The sequence below is a fragment of the Oncorhynchus kisutch genome, linkage group LG13, assembly GCF_002021735.2.
Source record: "Oncorhynchus kisutch isolate 150728-3 linkage group LG13, Okis_V2, whole genome shotgun sequence".
In the NCBI taxonomy this organism is placed as follows: domain Eukaryota; kingdom Metazoa; phylum Chordata; class Actinopteri; order Salmoniformes; family Salmonidae; genus Oncorhynchus; species Oncorhynchus kisutch.
In genome coordinates this window covers 62,970,074-62,997,851 of record NC_034186.2, presented here as the reverse complement: position 1 = coordinate 62,997,851, position 27,778 = coordinate 62,970,074, and the positions used below count along the sequence as shown (strand labels likewise).

The 27,778-nt window shown below is 41.8% G+C and overlaps 2 protein-coding genes across 3 annotated transcripts; both read right to left on the bottom strand.

The window, feature by feature from the left end:
- Positions 1–107: 107 nt before the first annotated feature.
- LOC109901947 (CREB-regulated transcription coactivator 2) lies at positions 108–21,688 on the bottom strand. Of its 2 annotated transcripts, XM_020497969.2 has the most exons (14): positions 21,319–21,687; positions 18,161–18,262; positions 17,848–17,961; positions 17,555–17,616; positions 16,387–16,455; positions 15,883–15,983; positions 15,661–15,687; positions 15,392–15,521; positions 14,311–14,549; positions 11,269–11,747; positions 9,989–10,570; positions 7,177–7,251; positions 6,838–7,045; positions 108–6,568 (listed from the first exon to the last, which is right to left on the bottom strand). In XM_020497969.2, exons 1-14 carry the CDS (start codon positions 21,490–21,492, stop codon positions 6,369–6,371), a joined length of 2,562 nt encoding a protein of 853 aa, XP_020353558.1. In that variant the 5' UTR covers positions 21,493–21,687; the 3' UTR covers positions 108–6,368. The 2 variants fall into 2 exon arrangements, with proteins under 2 accessions (XP_020353558.1, XP_031642737.1); XM_031786877.1 differs by lacking the exon at positions 16,387–16,455 and having other exon boundaries at positions 21,319–21,688.
- A 357-nt stretch (positions 21,689–22,045) lies between these two features.
- LOC109901949 (zinc transporter ZIP1) lies at positions 22,046–26,945 on the bottom strand. Its single transcript, XM_020497971.2, has 4 exons — positions 26,793–26,945; positions 26,062–26,353; positions 23,897–24,027; positions 22,046–23,541 (listed from the first exon to the last, which is right to left on the bottom strand). The coding sequence occupies exons 2-4, from the start codon at positions 26,249–26,251 to the stop codon at positions 22,855–22,857; spliced, it is 1,008 nt and encodes a 335-aa protein (XP_020353560.1). The 5' UTR covers positions 26,252–26,353; positions 26,793–26,945; the 3' UTR covers positions 22,046–22,854.
- Positions 26,946–27,778: the final 833 nt, after the last annotated feature.

Sequence of the window (27,778 nt, the reverse complement as noted above, 5' to 3'; positions counted from 1 at the left end):
ACCCCCCGCGTGCATGCAGCTGTTGGGTTTTGTTTACAGCTGTCACTCTACTGGAGACCAGTGAATCTGTTATGACAACGCGGATAATAATACAATATAAAACCATCCTTTGACAGGATTTTTTATTTTTTGTAAAATAATGTGAAGGTACAAATATTTTCTTGTTAGGTTTCAGATGCACAGTGGTTTAGGAACAGTATTTACAACACACATGGGTTCCCTGGATATTAAAAATGTAAAATAAACATTTAAATGTATTCCTCTGAAAACGCAAAATACATATGGTTTTGACCCTAAACATAAAGCAAAAATGTTTTTATTACAACCGTAAAATACACTGAACAATAACAGCAATTAACATGGCCATCTGACTGATCCCCATCACACAACTTCACTGTTCAACAGCAACCCCTACTGGCAATGTTATTGCCGTGCATGGTCTTCAACTACAATGTTATTGCACAAGACAGATGCTGAGAGATCTATGAAGTTGTGAGCGCAGAGCCTCCATGTAGTCCTAAAAATCGGAAATGAAACCTCAGGTTCGTTCAGCCGTTCCTATAGTGGAAATGAATGAGGTTTGGGGCTAATTAACACATCCTTTGATGATTTTATATGCTTTGTTCAATGAGATGTATGTCTGTTAACATGACCTTTATGAATTATGAACCCTTTATGTGCTTATTTTGATTACATAAATGCTTAAAAATTCACAAAAAATTTACTTTAGGGAATGAAGATTATCTCATAGAACAAAATGTAAGATCACACAGGCCTTGTTTTTTGTATTTATCAAAACAAACCCCAAAATAATTTCTCCATAGGCTTTGGCCAACAAGCCATGGTGGAGTAAGCCTAGCTCCATTAGTGCCTACAAAAATACCACATTACTATTGCTCTCTATAAGCATGACAGCTGAAACATCAAATTGCAGCTGTGAAGAATTGCCAAGACGTTAGACAAATTCACTTGGTGTAACTAACGAATACTGAGGGGGAAAACATAAATGAGCAAATATTTCTCCTTTCCTCAGTAACTAAAAACTGCAGTGTACACATTCAAACTTTAGGATACACATGATAATTTTGGGCTTCTGAATGGCGCAGCGGTCTACGGCACTGCATCACAGTGCTAGAGGCGTCACTACAGACCCTGGTTCGATTCCAGGCTGTATCATAACCGGCCGTGATGGGGAGTCCCATAGGGCGGTACACAATTGGCCCAGCATAGTCCGGGTTAGGCCGTCATTGTAAATAATAATTTGTTCTTAACTGACTTGCCTAGTTAAATAAAAAACATTTAAATAATTGCATGAAGAAGATTTTTCAACAAGCCAACTATATTGGCAAAGTGACCGATATCTCTCAGAGGCATTGCGTAACATTGTCACATATTCTAAATCAAACAACTGGTAGAGCAAACATGCATCACCATGGACTAATCAAGCAAGACAACCAATGGCGGGCGTGCTCTTGGGTTTTTAAATGACAAAGTGCAGAATAACAGTGAAAACAATAAAATTACTTTCTCTGCATTTCAAGTCTGTTCTCACACCAGGTGAAGATCATTTAATCATCACACCTCGAGTCAACTGCCAGCGCTGACCCTGAAACTAACTGGTACTTCATCAGAATACCCTTCAGACCCAATCTAAAATATACTAGCCACACTTACATGATTCCTTCTAAACAGACAAGACATTCCGTCCACTCTACCCTACAGTCCACTTAAAAAAGGACTCATTCAAATCTCCATTATATAGCCTATCAATTCAAATATAATTTCAAAATAATATTTTCAGTTTTGGTTGGGAATGGTCCACAGTGCAGAACTAAACTAAATCTGAAAATACAGGAAACATGCCACAGAAAATAGGGAACACAGGACTAAGCAATGCAGAACAACTTCTAACACTTTCAAATATGATTTTCACGCTAACTTGATATTTTTTTATACCTCCTCATTAATGGCTAAATAGGAAATGCATTATTATGACTCTTCAAAATGACTTGTGGTCTTACCAACACCACCAGCCTAGTAAGAAGCAAAATATAAACTCAGCAAAAAAAGAAACACCCTTTTTTCAGGACACAGTCTTCAAAGATAATTCGTAACAATCTAAATAACTTCACAGATCTTCATTGTAAAAGGGTTTAAACACTGTTTCCCATGCTTGTTCAATGAACCATAAACAATTACTGAACATGCACCTATGGAACGGTCGTTAAGACACTAACAGCTAACAGACAGTAGGCAATTAAGGTCACAGTTATGACAACTTAGAACACTAGAGGCCTTTCTAATGACTCTGAAAAACACCAAAAGAAAGATGCCCAGGGTCCCTGCTCATCTGCGTGAACGTGCCTTAGGCATGCTACAAGGAGGCATGAGAACTGCAGATGTGGCCAGGGCAATAAATTGCAATGTCCGTACTATGAGAAGCCTAAGACAGCGCTACAGGGAGTGAACGTGCCTTAGGCATGCTACAAGGAGGCATGAGAACTGCAGATGTGGCCAGGGCAATAAATTGCAATGTCCGTACTATGAGAAGCCTAAGACAGCGCTACAGGGAGACAGGACGGACAGCTGATCGTCCTCGCAGTGGCAGACCACGTGTAACAACACCCGCACAAGATCGGTACAGCCAAACAACACACATGCAGGACAGGTACAGGATGGCAACAACAACTGCCCGAGTTACACCAGGAACGCACAATCCCTCCATCAGCGCTCAGACTGTCCGCAATAGGCTGAGAGAGGCTGGACTGAGGGCTTGTAGGCCTGTTGTAAGGCAGGTCCTCACCAGACATCACCGGCAACAACGTCACCTACGGGCACAAACCCACCGTCGCTGGACCAGACAGGACTGGCAAAAAAGTGCTCTTCACTGACGAGTCACGGTTTTGTCTCACCGGAGGTGATGGTCGGATTCGCGTTTATCGTTGAAAGAATGAGCGTTACAACGAGGTCTGTACTCTGGAGCAGGACAGATTTGTGGGGGGTGGGGTGGTCCGTCATGGTCACAGCATCATCAGACTGAGCTTGTTGTCATTGCAGGCAATCTCAACCCTGTGCCTTACAGGGAAGACACCCTCCTCTCTCATGTGGTACCCTTCCTACAGGCTCATCCTGACATGACCCTCCAGCATGACAATGCCACCAGCCATACTGCTCGTTCTGTGAGTGATTTCCTGCAAGAAAGGAATGTCAGTGTTCTGCCATGACCAGCAAAGAGCCCGGATCTCAATCCTATTGAGCATGTCTGGGGACCTGTTGGATTGGAGGGTGAAGGCTAGGGCCATTCCCCCCCAGAAATCTCACAGCAAGAACTTGGAAATCTGGTGCAATCCTTGAGGAGGAGATGCACTGCAGTACTTAATGCAGCTGGTGGCCACACCAGATACTGACTGTTACTTTAGATTTTACCCTCCCCCTCTCCCCCTTTGTTCAGGGACATCGTATTCCATTTCTGTTAGTCACATATCTGTGGAACTTGTTCAGTTTATGTCTCAGTTGTTGAATGTTATGTTCATACAAATATTTACACATGTTAAGTTTCCTGAAAATAAACGCAGTTGACAGTGAGGACGTTTCTTTTTTTGCTGAGTTTACATCGAGGCACAACATTGGCTCACAGTGGTAAAAGGAGACTTTGCAAACCCACACTATTACTGTTGGATAGGGGGCAGTAGTGAATGGGTTTTACCATAGGTTTGATACTCAAACCACTTCAACCACCACTCCTGTCAAAAAAGATTTACATTTGGCTCATATGATCAGTGTAAAAGCAATATGGTTGAAATAAAGCATACCGGTAATTAGAGGTACTTCAATATCTGTCAATAAGGGGGTTAAACTCCATGTTAGCACAACTTCAGAACAGCACTACTTCATTTTAGGATGGATGTTACCACAAATCTATGATGTAACAGTTGCATACAGCTTTCTATATCCAAATTGCAATGCTTGTGTTTATTAAGTCTGTCAAACATGGCCTCTTTCAGTCCACACTGGAAAGAAGGGCTGATTTCCATAACCTTTGTCGTTATGAAAGTTTAACGATATTATCTCAAGCACTAACTTCCTGTTGCTCCCACACAATGTCAAACTTACAGTAGTCATCAGACACCAATATCAAACATTGTCACCAAAGCAAAATATGCCCATTTAAAAACCAATAAAAAAGCCCCCAAAAATTAGTTTAAAAAAAAAGTGTTTTCACTACAATAGTATGATACAAATGTACTATTTGCAAATGTACTAAATTAAAAAAATATTTGGCAACTCCCAGAGACATGCACAAGAACACTTTGCATAGCAAATGGACTACTTTCAGAACCTGTTGCTTTTCAAATCATGCAACCGGTTTCAGGGTGTTGCGGAACCAAAAGGCTTCTCTTCTTAAATATACTCTCAATTATTTATCCATTTATATACAAAGACAGACCACCTTTAATTAAAAAATAAAACTTCATAGTAATAACTACTTTGTTACATAAAAATATGTTACTATAATCTGGCTCTGGCCCTTGCTGTGGCAAGACAGGTGCAGCAGGTGGGAGGGGTTAGAGGTGTCAATCACAGTGGCTAGGATTACCTGACTAAAACGGACACTAAAGCTCCAAGGCCTTAGGATAGTAGTAGCAGTTAAAATATATACTATGGCAAAAATGTTGCTATGCATTAGTCTACTTGGTTTTGGCCTTGCCATTTCCCAATTACTCAATGATAAAACATACAACTCCAATTCATGTAATTTCAATGTATTGAGGGCTTTTCCTTTTCCTCTGCCTTTTTCATATCAACAATGCCAATTCTCTTGATGGAAGGCAGACACTTTGTCAATAGCACACATTTAAAAACAAACAGTCCCTAGTTGCTTTAAAGGAAATGTGCAGAAGAGGGTAGGTCTAAGATCTGACTGGAAGATAGCAGGCACACAGGGGTGGTACATAGCAAAAGGTCCTCAGCTTAAACTTACTGAGAAGCTCAATGGTATAGAAGCAGGCTGGCAGAATGGCAACATCTGTCATGTTGGGACATGTTTAAAAAAAGAATACAAAAATATTTTGTCACACACCAGACAGGTGCAATGAAATGTGTTATTTTCTTTGTTGTTTTTATAGACAGGAGAGTTGGATAATGGATTCTGTGGACTACTTGGTTCAATATGAGGACAATATCCTTAGACGATTGATTTGGTCATTTTTTTTCAATTAGGAACCATCAAGACGATTCAAGTTAACAGACGTTAAATGAGAAAGGTCAATTTAGCTGGGTCTTGAACACAGGCACAGTGATAATCTTACAGACGAATATGCCGTCCAGACACTAAAATGAATAAGTGCCAACTTGTCCCGAGGGACTGAGAAAGTCACCTCTCCAAAAAAACACTTTCTTCTCTTGTCCGTTGAAAGACTGAACTATATCTGAATTATAGCTAGCAAGGCCCGCCATTGAATTACCTTCACCAAACTTAAATAAAATGGAAACACTTAATGACATGTCAATTGGCAACTATTGGTTGAACGGTCTCTGGTTGGGTTGATGTAATCCAGAAAATACCCCAGATCTACTGTGTGTTCTTGCAGTAGAAAGATGGCGAACATGGCCGATATTCCAGCCTCCCCATACTGGTGTTGGAATGATGGAACACAGACAGACAAAGCCGAAAGACCAGTCGGGAAAGTCCTGTCTCAGAATGCATATGGTATGGTTTTTAAGACGGCATTTTCAAGTGTAACTGACTTCATGCGTGATCCCTGCGTTTATGCATTATCCGAAGTGCATTTGTTTACATGCAGATAAGACTCGTACAAGCTAATGCCTATATTTTCTTTTTTTCTCTTAAGCATCACGAGTGCATTTTCGATAACTGCCTGGATGTAGCGGAAAGAACCGTAAACGAACTTGCTCCACCACTGACATGTCAGTCCTGTCCTCCAACCTTCCCCACCACCACATCACCTCACAAAAAGCATGTGGAGAGGTCCCCACTAGACCAGGTGCCTCCAACTCTGGTCCTGGAGAGCATGTAGAATTCTATTCAAGCCCAGCACTAACACACCCGATTCAAATAATCAAGATCCAGATTTAAGACAGTGATTAGCTGATTATTTGACAGGTGTATTAGTGCTGTGGTAGAACAAAAGCCTGCTTCCCAGTTTCTCTCCGGGACCAGTCAGAGATCCCTGCACTAGACTGTCCAAAACCTCCCACCTGACCTTTTATTCGCAGATGCTGTGGTTGGGTCAATCGCCAAGGAGGGGGAAACAAAGCAGGGCTCAACCCCACCTGTTCCACTTCAGTCTGGGGTCGTTCCAACCCCCTTCCCTCCTCACTCCTCCATATCCACTCCTGGGGGAGGGTCACTTGAGGCGGTCGGAGCGGAAGGAGTCTTCCACGGCGGGGTCAGTCAGCATGAAGTCCCCGTCCAGCATGCCCAGCCCCTCAAGGGCCAGGGGGTCCATCCTGAGGGGGTCATCCAGAGCAAATGAGTCCATCTCAAACCCTGGCACGTGGGACAGGGCGCTGGCGATCTCCTTGGAAAGGCCCAACGAACTGTCTCCTGGTGAAGAAAGAGGGCTAGTAATACGTAATAATAAATGTGCCATTTAGCAGACGCTTTTATCCAAAGGGACTTTCAGTCATGAGTGCATACGTTTTCGAATGGGTGGCCCCAGCGGGAACCAAATCCACAACCCTTTACATTGTAAGTGCCATATTCTACCAACTGAGCCACTCAGGGTTAGTGTTAGTTGTAGTTATAATTATGTACTTGGAAAGCATTTCTCTCCTACAGGGGAGTAATAGCTGAAGTGGTAGCCCAGATCTCACCTGTGAGGATGATGTTAGGGACGTTGTGGCATCCCTCTCCCCCAAAGTTCTGGTTGTTAAGGTGCTGCCTATCCCCTGAGTCGTGGAGCTCCAGGAAGCCATGGTTGGGGTGGTAGGATTCCTCCTGGCCTTTTCTACCACTCCCACAGCCCAAGCCACCGTGGTTGAATGACAGGCTGTCTCCCGGAGTCTCCATGTTGAACTGAGACTGGGACAAAACACCAAATGTGAACTCAGGCAGACAAATACAGTACAACAGAACTCAGCAATGAAAGCAGAGGTGCAGTAGTCAATACAAATATGAGCCTGAGAGAAATAGTGTCTGCAGAAATGGTATACCTGCTGGTTCTGTCTGGAGGCGATCTGCAGGCCCAGGTAGGGATCATCCAACAGAGAGTTTAACAGTAATGTGTCCTACAACACAAGTACTTTAGTGTAAAGACAGAACAACACGTCATACCAAGTTATGTTTAGTGACATCACCTACAACATGACTGTAGCAGTGAAGTGGGGCTTCATTGATGCTACAGGCCAATTTCACTGTGGTCCCAATGTCACAGCCCTTCAGCACACTAAGACAGCCAGCTCTAAGGACTCCTATTAATAGAGACATTCAACAACAGAGCCCAGGATCCATTTCACCTCACTTGGGCATGACATCAGCGTTCCCTCTCAAGTTTCACACACCGCATTCTGCAGCTAAAAAAATTGTGAGCATGTTCAAAGTCAGAAGGATGTTGTGAAACAATCTCCAGTGGCAAGTTATGGAACCAAGTTGAGACTTGAGTGAGCATTGGAAATGTATTGAGAAGCTATACAGGTCCAGGAAATGTGAAGCATCAAGTAGGAAATTATTGAGCCACAGTTATAACAAGATGGCCTCTTGAATAGCCTAAGTTATGTTTTAAATACAGTACCAGTCAAAGGTTTGGACACACCTACTCATTCAAGGGTTTTTCTATATTTTTTAAAACTATTTTCTGCATTGTAGATAATAGTGAAGACATCAAAACTATGAAATAACACATATGGAATCATGTAGTAACTAAAAAAAAAGGTGTTAAACAAATCAAAATATATTTGAGATTCTTCAAAGTAGCCACTCTGCCTTGATGACAGCTTAGTATTCTTTCAACCAGCTTCATGAGGTAGTTACCTGGAATGCTTTCCCAACAGTCTGGAAGGAGTTCCCACATATGCTGAGAACTTGTTGGCTGCTTTTCCTTCACTCTATAGTCCAACTCATTCCAAACCATCTCATTTGGGTTGAGGTTGGGTGATTGTGGAGGCCAGGTCATCTGAAGTAGCACTCAATCACTCTCCTTCTTGGTCAAATAGCCCTTACACAGCCTGGAGGTGTGTTGGGTCATTGTCCTGTTGAAAAACAAATGATTGTCCCACTAAGCCCGAGCTGACACGGTAAACATCTGTCGTTCTGCCCGAGCAAGGCAGTTAACCCACTGTTCCCCGGGCACCGAAGAAGTAGATGTCGATTATGGCAGCCTCCCACACCTCTCAGATTCAGAGGGGTTGGGTTAAATGCGTTAAGACACATTTCAGTTGAATGCATTCAGTTGTACAACTGACTAGGTATCCCCCTTTCCCTAAGCACAAACCAGATGGGATGGCATATTGCTGCAGAATGCTGTGGTAGCTATGCTGGTTAAGTGTGCCTTGAAGCAACCCCACACCTCCATACTTCACGGTGGGAACCACACATGCAGAGATCATCCGTTCACCTACTCTGCGTCTCACAAAGACACGGCAGTTGGAACCAAAATTCTCAAATTTGGACTCAGACCAAAGGACAGATTTATACCGGTCTAATGTCCATTGCTCATGTTTCTTGGCCCAAGCAAGTCTCTTCTTCTTATTGGTGTCCTTTGGTAGTTGTTTCTTTGCAGAAATTCGACCATGAAGGCCTGATTCACACAGTCTCCTCTTTACAGTTGATGTTGAGATGTGTCTGTTACTTGAACTCTTTGAGGTGCAATCTGAGGTGCAGTTAATTGCCGATTTCTGAGGTGCAGTTAACTCTAATGAACTTATCCTCTGCAGCAGTGGTAACTCTGGGTCGTCCTTTCCTGTGACAGTCCTCATGAGAGCCAGTGTCATCATAGCGCTTGATGGTTTTTGCTACTGCACTTCAAGAAACTTTCTAAGTTCTGGATTGACTGACCTTCATGTCTTAAAGTAATGATGGACTGTCGTTTCTCTTTGCTTATTTGAGCTGGACTTGGTCTTTTACCAAATAGGGCTATCTTCTGTATACCACCCCTACCTTGTCAACACAACTGATTGGCTCAAACGCATTAAGGAAAGAAATTCCACAAATGAACTTTTAACAAATTGAAATTCATTCCAGGTGACTACCTCATGAAGCTAGTTGAGAGAATGCCGAGAGTGTGTAAAGCTGTAATCAAGACAAAGAGTGGCTACTTTGAAGAATCTCAAATATAAAATATATTTTGATTTGTTTAACACTTTTTTGGTTACTACATGATTTCACATGTGTTATTTCATGGTTTTGATGTATTCACTATTATGCTACAATGTAGAAAATAGTAAAAATTAAGAAAAACCCTGGAATGAGTAGGTGTCCAAACTTTTGACTGGTACTGTATATCACATGACAGCAGAGTAATGTGTCAAGTGTAAAGAGATGATATTATACTATTTGATACTTGAGGATGTCACACACTAAGAGGCTGAACAGTGATCAATTTGCATGGCCAAATGTATAAATAAATTAACTGATTACACAAATATGCAATACAAAATAGTGAGCTAATTCTAGCTAGATGACAGAGTAAACTCTTTAAAAAAATATGTCCTGGTGTGACCAGAAGCTATCAGGCTGTCACTGGTTATTGTCTTGATAATAACTGTACAGATGATTACATCATCCGGATCATTCTAGTTGACCTCAGTTTCTATCATAACCAACGTTAACAACACTGCGCTTGCTTTAAACACCATGCGTTTACAAAAACATCAAGCCATGGTGGCCGTCATGCCCCTCTGCCCCAGAGAGGCCAGGTAGGTTAACTGTGACGGACCGATAGTAGGAGGACATAGAGGAAATTGTGGCTTTATTGGGCCAATTGGCGGCAGTGTGTTGTGTGTATGGGCTAGCACTGACTCCACTCACGTTGTAGAGGCCCAGGTCTGTGGCCAGGGACTGGCTGATGTGCTGCAGCGGTGGAAGATTTCCCTGCTGCCTTTGCTTCTCCATCTGCTGCAGTTGGTCTTGCTGGTCCTGTTGTTGTTGTTGTTGTTGTTGCTGCTGCTGCTGCTGTTGTTGTTGTTGTTGCTGCTGCTGCTGGGTTGACTGCGGGTCTTGCGTCTGCAGGCACTGAGAGTTCTGGCCCTGCTCACCCTGCTTCTCAATTTTGACCGACACCCTTTGGTGCTGCTGCAGGTGCTGCATCTGCTGGTTCTGGGCATTGCGCAGGTTCTGCAGGTGCAGCTGCTGGAGGGCCTGCTGAGACTGGGCACATTGCTGCTGGTGCAGCTGGTGTTGCAAATGCAGCTGATGGTGTTGGTGCTGTTGTTGATTTTGTTGTTGCAGTACCACGGACGGCTGGGAGAGCTGTTGTCCTACCTGAGAGGCCTGCTGGGGCTGATGGGATGCTGGAGGACCTGGCTGATGAAGCTGCTGCTGGGGTTGGCTGAAGGGGTAGGGAGGGAGCCTCTGGTCCATGGGGAGTTTGCTGGTGTCCAGAGGGACACCCTGGGAGGAGATAAACACATTGATTGGAAATGGAATACGAACTCAATTGGCATGCAGGTCGGCCAATGTTATGGTGCCGTGTAGGCTTGGGCGGTTTACAGTATAAACTATATACACACCAGGATATTTTGAAATACTCATGGTATGATTTTCAATACCGTCAAAACAATTGGGCAATTTTTTTTCATCAATTTGAATATATATATTTTTTAATACCTACAGTCAACTTGTGCTGTAGGTTAATAAATATAGCACCATCAACTACCCTTGCATGCTGACGAAAAGGGCAGTTTAGTTAAAAACTAGCATTATTTCAATCTACTCGATTCATCATAATTAGGAGTACAGCGCCATCTCCCATTCCTGGATAGATGTACGTTTTCCGAGCCATATCTCGCGCCGGCTCTGTGGAGTCCACATTCTGGCATAGCACCGTTCCAACCAGAGAGAGAAGTAATTAACGTCTAGTCAGGTTCTTTAGGCTAACTAAGTGGCTAGCTTGCAAGATCAATCTTCTTGGTTACAGCAGAGACAAATCCCCTCCTGGATCAAGATCCCGACGTCTACTATTTGTGTTGTGTGTGCAGCACAGGAACGGCATGAAGGTATGAACATCTGGATACCGCCCAACCCCCAGGCAGTGCTTTATCTGGCCTGTGATTAAATCATGGTAAAAGGAGAACGTAGGTAGACATTACCTGTGTTATGGAGGACAAGTTAGGAGAGATGGTGGGGGAGAACTGTTTGGAGTGGTGTCGGCGAGACTCCCCTCCCATGGGTAGGATCAGAGGGGAGAGCTGAGCTCGTCTCCGTGGCAACGTGCTGAGAGGCGACTGCCCCTGGCTAGTTAGCAGTGGCGAATAAGAGGAGCACGAGCCGGACCCTCCCACCCCGCTATTGTAACTAGGATTACTGGATGTGGTGTGGAGGGACTGGCCACTCAGGGAGGAGTTGCTGAGGGAGGAGTGCAGGGATTGGTTGCTCAGGGAAGACTGGAGGGAGGGGGAGGAGCTAAGGGAGGACTGCAGGGAAGGGTTGCTAAGCGATGAGTGCAAGGAGGTGGAGCTGAGGGAGTTGGGGAAGGAGTGGCTGCTGAGAGATGATTGGATGTTGGGGTTGCTTAGCGAGGACTGCAGGGAGGGGTTACTGAGAGTCCCCTGAAGAGATGCCAGGAGACCTGTTCAAATAAACAAGACCGATAAACAGATTTGAATATAGAGCTACATAAAATAATACACACATTTTCAGTCCTGGTGTGAAAAGTTGTGGTAATGAGTACATAGACTGAACAAAAAAATAAACGCAACATGTAAAGTGTTGGTCCCATGTTTCATGAGCTGAAATAAACCATAGCAGAAATGTTCCATTTGCACAAAAAGCTTATTTCTCTCAAATTTGCACACAAATTTGTTTGCCATTGAAAAGGAGTGGGACAAAAATAGTACAGGCCACAATCAACAGCCTGATCAACTCTATGCAAAGGAGATGTGGGAAATGGTGGTCACACCGGATACTGACTGGGTTTTCTGTTCCACGCCCCTACCTTTTTTTAAGGTACTTTATCTGTGAGGAACAGAAGCATATCTGTATTTCCAGTCATGTGAAATCCATTGATTAGGAATTTATTTCAATTGACTGGTTTCCTTACATTTCAAATAACTAAAATCTTTGAAATTGTTGCATGTTGCGTTTATATTTTTGTTCAGTGTAGAAGACTACAAACATCTAAAATTCAATGAAAATGTATTGCAACATTTCCTCGTTTTAACATTTAATATGACAAACTGCAAACACAGTTTGTCTCCTGGCGATCATATCAGGAGGTACAACGCTAGCTCAGTCCCCTGAAGAGGCCCTGAACTGCAGGGTGCATCTCAAGAGTCAAACTAGGTTTCCTTTCATCGTCTCCTATCCTTAATTTGCACTGATGTGAAAGAAGTAGAATAATACCAGCAAATATCTGGTAAGCATTCACCATACTGTTCTCAAGAGACGAGAAGAGTAAGCCACCTCAGACTATTGACATGCACCCTAGGCCTTGCCTCTAGACTGAAGTTAACATTACCTGTGTGTGGTCAGCCAAATCACCTCAACACAGATAAGTAGGGCCGTATAAAATCTGTTTAATTTCTTTCCTGATTGCGGTTAGTTAATTTTACACATTCCGTTGAGTTTTACAGGTCTCTGTTTCTGCGGGATTTTTTCAGGCTTTCATACTCTAAATGACACTTGAATTGAAAAACAACTAAATTGGATTTTAAGTCCACAACAATGCTTAAACCACATTAGGAGACCACTTTTGAGGTCTGGGAATTGTTTTTGAAATTTAGATTTTTGGGTGTAGTTACCCTTTAATTCCATTGCACAGCTAGCAAGAGGCGGTTCAGCTGTGTTTTTGTTATGATAGTTTGCAAAACAAACACCCACTGGACTGATGCAAATAATCATGATATTCTGCCAGGTAGGCATAGGCTTTGTTGTTAACATTTAATGTATGTTTTTGGGAAAGCCTTTCCATCTACCAGAAGACTGTTTCATTAGCATCAACGGTAATAGCTACACAAAGTGGTAACTGCGCGCACCGCACATACACAGATGGGGGAATTCTCATTGCCTCTTCAGAAATTTGCAGGAAATACAAATCACTGATGCATTCTGTTCATGTCTTATGATAAACCTGGGCTAATTAATAAATGTTCAATACATTTAGTTGACTCCCTACTAAGTTCAATACATTTAGCTGACTCCCTACTAAGTTCAATACATTTAGTTGACTCCCTACTAAGTTCAATACATTTAGTTGACTCCCTACTAAGTTCAATACAGTTAGTTGACTCCCTACTAAGTTCAATACAGTTAGTTGACTCCCTACTAAGTTCAATACATTTAGTTGACTCCCTACTAAGTTCAATACATTTAGTTGACTCCCTACTAAGTTCAATACATTTAGTTGACTCCCTACTAAGTTCAATACATTTAGTTGACTCCCTACTAAGTTCAATACATTTAGTTGACTCCCTACTAAGTTCAATACAGTTAGTTGACTCCCTACTAAGTTCAATACATTTAGTTGACTCCCTACTAAGTTCAATACATTTAGTTGACTCCCTACTAAGTTCAATACATTTAGTTGACTCCCTACTAAGTTCAATACATTTAGTTGACTCCCTACTAAGTTCAATACATTTAGTTGACTCCCTACTAAGTTCAATACAGTTAGTTGACTCCCTACTAAGTTCAATACATTTAGTTGACTCCCTACTAAGTTCAATACAGTTAGTTGACTCCCTACTAAGTTCTATACATTTAGTTGACTCCCTACTAAGTTCAATACAGTTAGTTGATTCCCTACTAAGTTCAATACATTTCTTTTATATTGTTGAATTCCGTTGAGTCTGGATTCTCTGATTCTGTCTGCATCAGGGATTTTATAGGGCCTGAGGACAGCTACTTTTTCAGAATGCACAGCCCTGCACTTTACCTCTACTTTCTAAATACATCTTACATGCACGCGTCCACCTAAATGAATATTGCCCTGTCTCCCTCTTGCACAAACACCCACTAGCTTCCTCCGTTTGAGTCACAACTTAAACATTTTAACTAGTGTGACGGAAAGGGTTGTAATTGTTCCTAGCATGCCTGCATGAGCGCACACACTAACATACACGCAAGAGAGAAGTGCTGAAGATCAACATGGCACACACAAGCTTCAGCCTCTGTCCCACAGTGCCTCCCTTTACCTGGTGAGTGGCAGAAGGCGTTACTGGCATTGATGCCCAGCTGGGTCAAGGTGGAGGCCAGGTTGCCCGTGCTGCTGCCCCCACTCAGGGACGAGGGGTAGCCCGGCTCGTCTGGGTCCAGCGGGGTGGGCAGCGGTGACGGGAAGTGCAGGCTGGAGAGGTCAGGCAGGGAGCCCCCCGTGTTCAGGGCTGAGGGAGCATGGGGGGTGCTGGACTGCTGGTCAGGGGAGGGGAAGATGCTGGAGGAGGAGATGGAGAAACTATTTAGATAGACAAGAGAAACCACAGTGGTGTCTCACATTCGTCAAGAATTAGACACTGGGGCGTGTGATTTACAGACAGGATGACCTCAGCGTCCCAGAGCTAAACTGATCCACACCCAACAGCAGCCTCCAGACACACACACAGAGACAGAGACAGAGACAGACAGAGAAAAATAACAGAATAGACCAAGAGGGGAGAAAGCGAGCGAGAGAATAAATTACAGAGAGAGAAAAAAAAAGAAAGAGATAGAGAGCAAGTGAATGAGGAAAAAATAAAGAATGTCCACTACACACACGTTCCAATCTAAACCCCAGCTATGAGAGAAAGATAAAAGAATGCGCAACGAAAGTCATGCTAGTCATGACGAAGAAGAGGAGGATAGACAAACAGAGGCTGAAAACGGAGGAAGATATTTCAAATGGATGTTTCAATGGAAAACAAATGGAGCTTGAGCTTGAGGCTTTTACATCAGCAGAAAGTGTTCAACAGAAAATCAGCCATGCATTCATATGTCATACCTGAGGGCACACGCTAGCCATAGTACAATACTATGTCTCCTATCAGACTCCCCTCCATATATTGCTGCTTCACATTAAACAAATTACATTAAATGTAAGCAGCAACAACAGATTACATTAGGTCTGAATGAACGCACGACATCGCAGGTTTTTAATAACTGTGTGTCTGCACTGAAACAGAATTCTGTAGATAATTGTGTGCTAACTTCTAGAGCCACAGACATTTTCACATAAGTTATTCTCTCCTGTGAGAAAAGCTGTAGAAATGACTTGGATGTGTTTCAGAAGGATTTACTTACTTGATACCGGGAACTTCACAGGACTTGGGTCGAGAAGACAGCAGGGGCAACTTCTTGGTGTCCCAGGGCTTGAGCAGTTTGCCCTGATCCAGAATGTTCTCCTCAATGGGGGGAACTGGGTACGGAAACACTGTGGATGACAAACAGCATGATCACAAATCAATGTCTCCAAGTCATAAGGATTTTTTTTCCATTGTCAAGATTATTTGTGGTGTGTTTAAAGTAGGACAGAATTGTTAGTGTACAGCGAGTGTGACTGTTAGACTCACTTCTTCTCCCCTCTCCTTCACTCTGACCTAGAGGAGCACAGAGAGATACGAGTCAGAGTACCGAGGCAAACTGGGAATGGGCTTAAGGCACAATCCCACTTAAACAATTATAACAATACGGTAATTTAGCAGACACTTATCTCAGTGGCAAACCCCCAACTCCCACTCCGATGTGTTAACTAAACACATATGCTGTTGGTTTAGTCTTTAGTGAGTCCTCACCAGTGAGTCTGCCCTGAAGGGTGAGTGTGTGTCCAGCGTTGAAGGGGTCTCCTGCAGGGGGGTTCATCACACTGGTGTGGAGGGCAGAGTCTGAGTTGGTCCTGCATAGAGAAAAAAGCATCAGGAGAGGAGAAAGATATATCCAGGGGGTCTCTTTCCATTGCCACGTCAAACACATTCACCAAACAGGAACCAACTACTCAAGTCAATCCATGACACATTAGAAAAGTCCTCCGGTAACCACATCATGACATCACTACCTTACTTTTGTTTCTGCTCAGCCACAAACTAACTCCATCCATGATATATTGGAACTCAGTCTTAAATATAAATTCATTCAATATAAAAAGGAAAAACTCATTCAATATACAAGCTCTTGGAAGATCTTTGAATGGTCATATCTTGCACTGGCACAATCGTCTATTAATGTCTGCCCCAGGACAGTGAGTTGATGCCCTATGTTGAGGGGGAGAAGAGAAGATAGATGGAGAGGGTGGGATTCACCTGTTGAGTGCCATGGTGGGGAGGCGAAACAACGGGCTTTTGTCTCCTGGGAAGTTGCCCGAACAGTTCCTTTTGTGATCAACAACAAAAAATGGCCGTTATTCTCCAGAGAAGGATTAAAAGAGAGAAATAAAAGAGAGTGAAGGCTTGGGACGAACGGCGAGCATAGGAGACGCAGAGATAGAGGGAGGAAGAGAGGGATACTGACATTCTACAGAACACATGGCCCATCCATAGATGCGTTTTTTAGGATACAGAGAATATTGAGTGAATTGAGTGCATTTGTGGATGTGTGTTACTGCATGCTCATCTGCACAAATGTATGCATTCACAAGAGTGACCTTGCGCTCATGCGTGTGTGCTCATGTAAGACTGGCTATTTATGAAAGAGGCTGTTAAACTCTCTGCTAAACTGGGGTCTCGCAGCGATCGGTTCACGTCAGTTGAATTTACAAAGATGTTTATCAGTGTTTCCAGCCCCATTGCAAATCTGGAAAGAATCGGACAGACTTGTGCCAAATCCACCACAAACAAACTACAGGAGCAGCTCCCTCCATTCACCTGATTGATGGAGGCTATTTCCCAAAGCGCAGCATCCAAGCAAGCTGGGATGAGAAACGCTGGTTTAGAGCGGCCTTCATTTCATTCATGCATCAACGCTGCTTTATAAGTCATCTCGACATGCCTTTATTTTTTCAGAGAATAAGATAAAACGGAACTGTTGGGAGGTGTGTAAGAGTCATATAATTTCATGTCAAAGCCAGTTTCCCTTTCTCAAAGAGTTTGTCCTTTTCCATTTAGCAGAGAAAGAAAAGAAAGAAAAAGAAAGAAAAAAGAGGATTGGCAAGAAGGGAAGAGGTGCGAGTTTCTTTCCTAAACTTGAAGGAAAAAAAAGAGTGTAAGTGTATTCGGATGCCAGAAAAAAGAGAGGAAAGTGGAGAAAATAAAACAACAAAGTTCTGAAAAGCAACTAAATTCAAGGCTATGAAGGAAAGCTAAAATCAGGTGTCTTGTTAGTCAGTCCCAATCGCGTTAGCATGCATTGTTACCGTGAGACCAAGCTATAATGCTGCAGAGAAAAACAACTAAGCACAATACATAAAAATTAAAACAGGCTCCCTGAGGACACCCATGTCTCTGCAGATTGGGGTTCACTCCAGATCATTACCTTCTCCAACTGGTGTCCGGAGGCGGGGACAGATAGGCCGAGTTGTACGGAGAGCTGTCCACCTGAGGAGCACACAAGTTAAGGCGACAACTAAATTGTTACACTTTTTAACTCTTCTCATCCACAATCAGAGATTAACAACAAGGGAATTGGTCAGCACAGCACAGAAAATGACAAAATAATATATCATCAAAGCAGTCCTTTGCCTAAGTAGAGCAAAACTCTGGATTAGCTCCTAGATTGTGCAACAAGGTCTGAAGATGTTCTGGTCTCAGAGGTATTGTGAAGGATACTTGTTTCCTGTAGGGACGCCCTGGGGAGATGAAGCGTCTGTCCCTCTGGACCCGCTCTACCAGGCCGTGGTGCCGTGTGGAGCGACTGGAGTCCAGGTTAGAGTGGAACAAACCCTAAGAGAGGGGGACCGATGATGGAAACAAGTAGGAGAACAGAGAAACAAAGGGAGAGAGGATAAAGAGGGGTGCAAGAGAAGAGGGAGAGACGCCATGGTGTTTAAATTGGCGTCAAGTGATTGTATGGATAGATTTTTAGGCTATATATTAATGTGGACCCCCACACAAACAATACAAAAAGGTGAACCTCTCTCACCTGAAAGTCGCCTGGGTTCCTGCCGATCTGATTAACGTTGGGTAGGGAGCCCCCATAGTACGGGCCCTGGGTTCTAGCCAGACGCACTTTCTGAGCCTGGATCTGGAGAACAAAGAGGAGATGAAGACTTTATGAATACCTCATGACTTTTGTAAGACAAACTGTAATACTTGTGCCCTTGACATACTTCACTGCTGGATTGCTGCATAGCCTACACAGAGACAGAAGCCACATCAGTGGATTGATATAATCAAGTGGGTAACAAGATCCTCAAGGGTTTGTTGTAGTGTGCTTTATCAGCTGCAAAGCTGTGGTTGTCCTATATCACGATAGAATGTTTGAAATGAGCTGGCCAGTTATTTTAGTAAGACACTATCTGGCCATTTTCATTAATGACAGCCAAACATCTTGGTGTCTTTTCAGACCTTGTTCTTTTGAGTAAAAGCTTGACATTTTATAAAATGTACTGTCCTGCCTCTGACATCTTTCATGCAGTCTCTCAACCTTTAAAACAGACGGCAGTGAGTTCATCACTGTAAAAAAAAAAAAGACAATCATTCACAGGGAAAACCACAAGTATTGAGGAAAAGCTGTTCAATTATTTTTTTGAAGAAAAATAAGAACTTTGAAAACAGTCACAAAGCAACAATATCCCCACCAGTATATTGGATATTGCTAATAACACCCAGGAGTTGCCTTATACATTCCAAGTAGGACAAAACATTTCCAGTGAGGTGACAGTGGGAAAATACTGCTTTGTGTACCTCCCAAATGTGACATTGGCAGTCTAAAATATTATGACAGCAGAAGAATGAGACACGGTCTTCATAGGACTTAAGATTAAATCTGCCCTTACAAAGTTCCCTTCTGAAATGGATTCATATGAACCACTACTGTTCCAGCATACAAATAAGACAGGCCAACTGTGTCATATTTTACAAACCCATCTAAAAATGTCCAAAAGCCTTAAAGCTTGAATCCTTCATTGTGAAACTGTGATATTACAACAACAAAGAAGTTAAGTTTCTTTCCCCTCTGACATTGCACGAGCGATAGAACAGCAGAATATGTGATACAATTTTTTCTATGGGTGACGCTCCTCACCTTCGCTTCGTCAACAAAACAAAAGCAATAACAATGGCCATGGGGCGGAAGGTGGCGCTGTTTCCCCTACTGCGGATTCCATCTTTAAATCCCCTTTCTCTTTTGCAGGCGAAGACGATTTAAGTAGCTAGCACTTTCAGTATTCCTTACACTGATGACAATATGAATTCTCCACACATATACAGGTTGTACAACCAAATGTATTAATAAATACAATGAATGAATGGAAGTGGGTAAATCCATGGTAACGGATTTACACAGACTCAGATTTTTCACTTTAAAATGTATACCAAACAAAAAAACATTGATTTCTAAAGTTTGACAAACCATAGAACTCTATTCACAAGTACTACTTTTAACAATTTCCACTGAACATTTTCAGGATGGGGTTCCAAAGTCTGGAAACAAATAAAACTGAGTGAGAATTTACCATAATTCTGTTACGAAACTTTTTTTATTTACTGTGAAAATTGTTCAAAGTAGTCATCGTGCATAGAATTGTATGGTTTGTTAAACTTTTAAATCAATGGTTTTTGTTTGGCATACATTTTAAAGGGAAGTCTCAGCGTAATTCTGCATTACTCTACTCCATCGTTTGTGCCTTCTCTCTCGCACACACATAGCACATCAGTTTCACGGCATGCTCCGTCTCCATTTACCGGTAACCGCATGCCTGCCTTGCTATTAGGCTGACCACCCCGACAAAAAGTATATTAGATGGGGAGGTTGTAAAGGACAGGACTCAAAGGAATTCCCAGAAACGTCAGTGGTTGAGATGGCAAAGGGGAATTACCATGAATGAAGAAAGTGGGGTGGTATGAGGGGTTTGGATGAGTCAGTGTAAGACTTGAGCCCTTGAATGTGCTGCCCAACAATACAATTTAGGAGGATGAGTCGTCACTGACTTTGATTACCCACTCTTCTCCTTTCTATTCCTCCCACTCAGTCTGTATCACAGTCACCTCAAAAGATATAGGATATTCATAGAGGGGGGAAATTCTGGCCATTATCATGCTTCTAAAAGATTGAATGTTAAAAAAAATAAAAATTCATTAATAACCAAATTATTAATTAGTATCTGTTTGAAAAGCAGTTCAAACTTTATTCACTTCAAATTGAAAGATCCTTAGAATGAACCCTGGGGTGTATTTATTATGTCTTGCAACGGAAACACGTTAAAGAATCAAACGTACACGAACAGCGCAAACGATGAAAAACGGGGAGGGACCTACCTGAATTTGTCCAATAGAAACTAGTTTTCGTTGAACAAAAATGTATGTTTGGAGTAAACGGTTATCGTTGCTAAACGTTTTGGAACAGAATCGGCGTACTTAATACAGCCGTGGAGTTCCTATAAACACACCATTTTGTGAATGTTAAACTCAGTTGAAAAATAATGGAGTGGGTTGCAGTTATGCCAAAAGTTTGCAATCTGTTCTGCTGCGGTGGTTGACAGCAACCACTATGTGCCACTTCACTTGATGCACCGCCTGTCTGACCAACTAGTTCGCTAAGCACTGAAAAACTAACGTTAAGCCAAAACATAGCTGGTAACTAACATGATCAACCAGTCACACAGTTCAGCAGGTTTGAAGATGTATTAAAACAGTTAGTTATAACTAACGTTACAATGTCTCGTTAACATTAGCTTGCTAAGTAGTTAGCAAGCTAACGTTAAGTAACGTAACGAACTAGTTAACATTAGCTACTGAATTTGAAATACTACTTAGCCACATATGGCTAACTTAGGGCTAGCTAACTAGTCTATTTACGCTAACTTTAGTTAACTAGCTAGCTGGTTCGCATTACACTTTTGACAAGTTAGATAAGATAGCAATCAACATCGCAGTTAACGTTAGATAGGTGAAATAACTAGAAAGACATTCAAACTCCAACATTTAAAGGCAAATCGTGGATAACGTTCATTCTTGGCTAGAGTTAGTTCGCTAAACTTCTATTGGTTTATCATTTTCGTATTTTTTGTTTACCCTCTTGACAAGCCCCGGGCCTGTACTTGCTCCAGCTTTCCTCTCCTGCCTCCCCCTCCGACTTACCCTGGTAGAGGTGATGTCCATCATAACCTCCTGAAAAGCAGCAGTCTCTTCAGCCTGACGTTGGGTATGTAGAGCTATTTTCTCGCTAAATTTTCGAGGGTTTGATGCCCCGGACCCAGCACCCGAACTGGGTCCTGCTCCGGGTCCACAACCGCCTACATCCGTAGCAGACATATTTGCCGAACGACTTCACGCAGTGGGATGATCTGACTTGGTTGTCACTAACGTTAGTTGCTATAGCCACAAAGTGATACGGGCCGCCTATTTCTACAATTTATCTTCTTACAATGTGATTTTAAACCTAACATTAACACAGTTAACCATAAATGAAAACCAAAAAGTTATTTTTGTTTTCATGAATTTGTACGACAGACAATTCTGACTTTGTAGCTGTGGTAACTAGCTAGTCGAAACCATCTGACTTGGTGGGGGGGGGGGGAGAAAGTGAGCGCCCAAGCCAATCTGGGGCATGTAGTTTATTTTATTTTTTATGTAAGGCTAGGTCAACACAGAAATTACAGTACTGTGTAATGGATATAGATTTTTTTTAAACGTTAAATTGTTCCAAAATACAACTATTGTATTGGTTGGTTTTCTCAAAATAAAAAGGCTGCATATAAACCAGATTATTCAGTAGTAAAATACACTGCCAGACTGGCTGTCTGATCACTATCATACTCATCACTAATCTTATTGCTCTCCAGGTGAAAAAGAACTAGGAAACATGTTAAATGATTTCAGATTACTTTTAAATCAGTAAACCAGGTACAGATAAACAAGTGCTGATATAAAAGTGAACATAAAAACAAGAGGAGCCATTTCAATTATTCAAACTCAAGTTTTACAAGATAATAGAGGACTAATTCAAAGCTCTCACCACGTGGCAGTGAAATAAGGGCCTGACAAAGAGCAACCACTCCATGTATCTTTTTAAGCATTTAAAGTAGTAGCCAGCTGTATATGCTCTTATGTTTTTTTAGGGGCTAGGCAGTCATACTACTGAACAAACAAATATGTTTACAATTCAGGACACAGCTAGTCAGATTTCACAGCTTTCAAAACATTAGGTATGCTATAATATCAAACCAGGAGTTTTATAATGCTCATATTACCTTTTTTAAAATCAGGTCATTTTGACCACATCACGGTATACAGAAAGCCGTTTGTGAAGTATGTTATTGTTTATATAAAAAATATAGATACGTTCAAATTCTCATATCTAAAATAGAAAACGTTATATGATGTTAATTTCAAAGCATGGCAGGATTAGCATATATCCTTTTTAAAATCTGAATGAATAACATTCATCTACATATTAAAACTAAAATAATCAAGTTTCCAGTATAAGGCAAACCAGCATTCTCCCTGCACCTTAAGAAAACTTGTTTGAATTAATGACACGCTTGAGTATCTTTTGGTCTCATGCTGTAAACATTGTTTAATGCTTATCAGTCCAAATTGCATTCTCACGGCGCAAGAGGAAATTTGTTTTTGTTTTTGATCGAATCAGACCCAAAGAATTGATCTACAGAATATTTACATTTTGATGAACAGCATCCCAGTGACCACTGCGAACCCAGTGAGAATCATGGCCACCTTGGGGATGCGGTTCTGCGGGGAGCTTAGCTCATGGGGCAGGATCTCCATGAAGGTGATATACATAAAGGTGCCAGACGCCAGGCCTTCTAAGGTGGACCTGGCCAGCTGGTGCTGCGGGGATGACTTGGTCTCGGTGAGGGCAATGCCCAGCCCAATGCCCATTGGGGACATGATGGCAAAGAGCAGGAGGCAACCTACCACGGCTGCCCGCCGCAGCTTGCCCTGGGCCAGCTTTAGGGCTAGACTGAAAGAGATGATGCTCTTGTGGAGGAGTAGAGCAACACAGATCTCCAGCACCTCTTGACTGTCCTCCTGTAACCCCACAGCCAGACCCTCGAACACTGAGTGCAGAGATAAGGAAAATACTAGAATGAAGGCCCGGATGGCCGAGGTGGAGTTAAAGTCCACATGGAAGTGGGCATCCTCTCCTCCTAATTCCTCCCTACCATGGGAGTGTCTCCGGCCATCTCTGTCATGTGATTGGACGCTGGAGTCCACCAATAGTGCGCGTCTTTCTTCAGAGTGGCCCGCCGATCGGTCTCTGAGGGCCAAGACTATTTGCTCCAGCACCAGGACCAAGAAGAATCCCATGGCTATGATAAACTCAGGTAGAGGGAACTGAAGCTGGAAGGGGTAGATAGACAAGAGGATAACACACACTTTATAAGTTACTTGGAAGAACTAACTACCACAAAGATAGCCTAATCATTAAGCTGACAAGTGTAACATTTAAAAAAAATCTATTAAAAAAAAGGTGTCTGCGAACAGAAATTGATGAGTCTACACAAAGTCATTAATCTATATTTTTCTCAGCATTCAAATTTGACAAAGATTAAAAATGTAATTCTGACATCAAGTAATACAGGGCAGGCCAAGATAACGCTGTGCTTCCTAAATACTAATCAGATGTGAAATGACTAACCGGAAGGGCAGAAACAAAAAAAAGACACCGCTAATGGGGACTTCCCCAAATTCTTACTGTGATGCCCAGGCTACTAAATGCTTCATTGATCCCAGATAGGTAGTCAGGTACCAGGTCCAGAAGGCAAGTAGCAAAGAACACTCCTCCAGCGAAGCAGCTCACCAAGCTCACTACCTTGTGACGCGTTTCTGTGGAATACAATAGACTCAACTCAGCCACAAATGTATCAGCCAGTCATGCAAGTCTATTGAAAGGCTCTACAACAAGTAAGGTCAATGTTTTAACCTGGTCGGTCTTCATCTGGTCTCCATGGAAAAAATATACAGATTTGACAGACTACATTTTGACAACATCTGGGAACAGATTACACAAAAGTGAGTAGGTATGTCTTCCTTTTACTAATTTACCTGCACTTTATTATTCAGCCCTGTGCAACGTTATCGGGTGTGCATGGAAGTTGAACCCACTTACATGCTACTGTCTTTACATGGATTTGGGGGTCTTTCTGTTTCATGTAGGGTTTGTGAAAGGAAGGAACACATAGGAGTCAACAAGTAAGTTTACACCCAGGACCTTTTTTCGGTAAATCCATTTGAATTCAATCACTTTTTGATAGCATCCCTTTTGATTTAAACAAAACTTTCCTACATGTTTTCCCATGGAAGAAGTGGTCAGAAAGTGACCTCAATCCCAAAACATTCAGGAGATAAGTGCTCAAAATGTCTTCATCACTTGAAAAAGTAAACGGTTGAGTTTGATACCATTTAAAAGCTTACAAAACAGGGTTATCAAACTACTTAATCATTTATTGAAAAATGTTTTTAATTAAATAAAAAAAATTGACCTTAACATCAATTATTTAAAAAATAATCTTCATGTTCACATACATAAAACACTTTTTTGGTTACTACATGATTCCATGTGTTATTTCATAGTTTTGATGTCTTCATTATTTTTCTACAATGTAGAACATTTTAAAATTAAAATAAAACCCTGGAATGAGTAGGTGTGTCCAAACTTTTGACTGGTACTGTATGTTGTAGCTTAGACCATATTTTTACATCTGAGGTTTTTGTGTTGTGCCCGTCATCGGTTGAGACGCAACCTAACATTGAGTGGCTGCTGCCAACACACTGACACTGACTCAACTCCAGCCACTTTAATAATGTGAATTGATGGGAAATGATGTAAATATATCACTAGCCACTTTAAACAATGCTACCTTATATAATGTTACTTACCCTACATTATTCATCTCATATGCATAAGTATATACTGTACTCTATATCATCGACTGCATCCTTATGTAATACATGTATCACTAGCCACTAACTATGCCACGCTCACTCGATACCATCTACTGTATCTTGCCTATGCTGCTCTGTACCATCACTCATTCATATATCCTTATGTACATATTCTTATCCCCTTACACTGTGTATAAGACAGTAGTTTTGAAATTGTTAGTTAGATTACTTGTTCGTTATTACTGCATTGTCGGAACTAGAAGCACAAGCATTTCGCTACACTCGCATTAACATCTGCTAACCATGTGTATGTGACAAATAAAATTAGATTTGATTTGATTGAACATGCTCTTGAATACAGGGTGGGTGTCATTTCAATCATATAAATATATTTCATAGAATGGACCTATCCCTTCAGACCTCTGCAATTTAGCTGGTACACCATTAACATTTTAATTTAAATGACATTTGTACTTCTAATTACTAACAAAGATTTCTGCTGGTCCACCCATTGTCGAATGTCAATTTAAATGGTCATGTCTATTCTATGATCTATATTTCAAAAAGGTTTCCTATGGAGGATTGACAGTATAATAGAAAACTACTGATATTCCCATCCAAGTCAACATTGTGTGTAATTGACATTTAAGGGAGAAAGAAATGTTAAAAAAACATGTTCATAAGCTTTTAAATATGTAAATCTCAACTGTTTTTATCTTTTCCAGTGATAAAGAGATAGATGTCTCATGGTATGGTCTGTATGTAAAATAGGTCAACTGGGTACTTTTTATCTCTTGACTATTTTGCCATTCAGGTCCAAAAAGTAACTTTCTGAGCACTTCTACAATGGGGAAAAAAATGTAAGGCAGGTTCTATTCAATTCAAAAGGGGTACTGTCAAATTTTTATTTAAGGCAAATGTTTTTACCTTTAAATCACATTCTCAAAATTCATTCTGATCTAAAGTACCACTTACCTGGGTCTACATTGCACCTCCCTGCCCCCCTGACTAAGCACAAAGGGGCGAAGCCACAGACCAGTGTGATGGAGAAAAGAACAACCAGTGCTCCCAGCTTTACCTCCAGGCCAGGGACATAAGCTGGGTTCATCTGCACTTCAGATGGCCACCCGGAGAGGGCAACAGAAGATCCTTTTCTGAGAGCCATCTCTGCACTCCCTGCTTCTCTTTCACTGCTGAGTGAAACAGCAAAGAGTAGCTCTCAGACGCCCTCCATTGGCTTACAGTCGAATGGGGAGCGGTAGACCACCTGCATCAGAGAAGTTTGAGTAACATTTGCCTACATTCAAATCAAGTCAAGACAAATAAACGCAGTTTGACATTTATTGCATACATTTTCATAGTACCCATGGTTTAGGGTGAGAGACATCTGTGACAATGTCACATTGTAGCATCTGCTCTGGGATCTTGGCAAACAAATAACATGAATTCCCAGATACAGTATGTGAAAGGATAGAAAACGTACAGTTTGTGAAGGAAAGGGGGGGCATAGAAAGCATGTGACTGATCTAACATCAGATAATATTAAATAGCTTTACCGGGACTGTTATAATATCCTGTACAGCTGTTTAGAAAGTTAAAAACTATCGCTAGTCCATAAAAAGTTTTAAACAATATGACTAAACGTATAGCTTTCTGCCTATGGCGTCTCTCACATTACAAATAGCAAGCAATAAATAATGTACTACCTTCTGTCGTATTCTCTCATAAAAGGACAGCCTTGGTGAGCAGCTTGTATTGGCACAGACTTAATAACAAGTGGGAAAAAGGCAGCAAAATTACATTACTGCTATGCCAAAAAACTGCACTCTGTACGGGAAGTGATGATTCAACTGATCAGAATGAGGCTGGGACGACCTCGAGGGAGGGGCATATCCCGGATTCATCAACGCTCAGTGAAATCTGATCTCGAGTCAGATCTGCGTTTTAGCTGTCGATAGTTCATCTCAAGATTGGGGGTCCGCTAAACAGGTCATTTATCAGTTGTTTCGGAGCAACTTCGAACTATCGCGGTCTATTCATTCGTGGACTTTTGATACAAGAAATTATGTACATTGTATCACTTATTAAATCGCACACAATTGCAACAGATGAAGGATTGAGGGGACATCATGTGCCATCTCTAGACTTTGTATCATTCCAGTAAATGTGTGAAATATGACAATCGCATGCGTTCCAGTACCACACCTCCGCTGCATTCCCTAACCTAGTAGGCTACATACTAGCTAAGCATTTACCGTCAGGTAATGTCATTTGGACGTCGTTTTTTCTGGTCCTGTGGTATTTATATCTTTTTTTGTTGCGGTCTGGACTGGCCTTGCTTTCAACGTCAGACGGCTATGATCGGTTTAGATTTGATCTGGTCCAGGCTGGCATTGATTTGGCTACATACAGAGTTCTATGATTGGTCCGATAGGACCAAGAACCGAATATGTTGTTTGCTCCACTGGTGTCAGAAATGGGATGACAGCCATGACCATGAAACATGACGAGTAGCCTAAGAAAAATGTTGGAATCTCTTTCTACTATCCCAAAATTCCACTGATCCTGCTTTCAGATTTGTGGGAAGTACTGTAGTGAACGAGTATAGGCCTACACTTCCCAACCAATCATTTACAGACGTTGATGTCTTTAAAAAAACATTTTTTAATAGTGCTCTGTATTGTACCCTGCT

Bases quoted from the DNA above. Each gene is read 5' to 3' on its own strand.
- LOC109901947 (XM_020497969.2), bottom strand. From the start codon at position 21,492: ATGTCTGCTACGGATGTAGGCGGTTGTGGACCCGGAGCAGGACCCAGT. The intron at 17,617-17,847 runs GTATCCTTCACA...TGTGCTCCTCAG, and splicing joins GGCGTCCCTACAGGAAACAA to GTGGACAGCTCTCCGTACAA. The intron at 6,569-6,837 runs GTGAGATCTGGG...TTTCTTCACCAG, and splicing joins CCCTAACATCATCCTCACAG to GAGACAGTTCGTTGGGCCTT.
- LOC109901949 (XM_020497971.2), bottom strand. From the start codon at position 26,251: ATGGCTCTCAGAAAAGGATCTTCTGTTGCCCTCTCCGGGTGGCCATCT. The intron at 24,028-26,061 runs GTAAGTGGTACT...TGTATTCCACAG, and splicing joins GAGGTGCAATGTAGACCCAG to AAACGCGTCACAAGGTAGTG. The intron at 23,542-23,896 runs GTAAGAATTTGG...TACCCCTTCCAG, and splicing joins TTAGTAGCCTGGGCATCACA to CTTCAGTTCCCTCTACCTGA.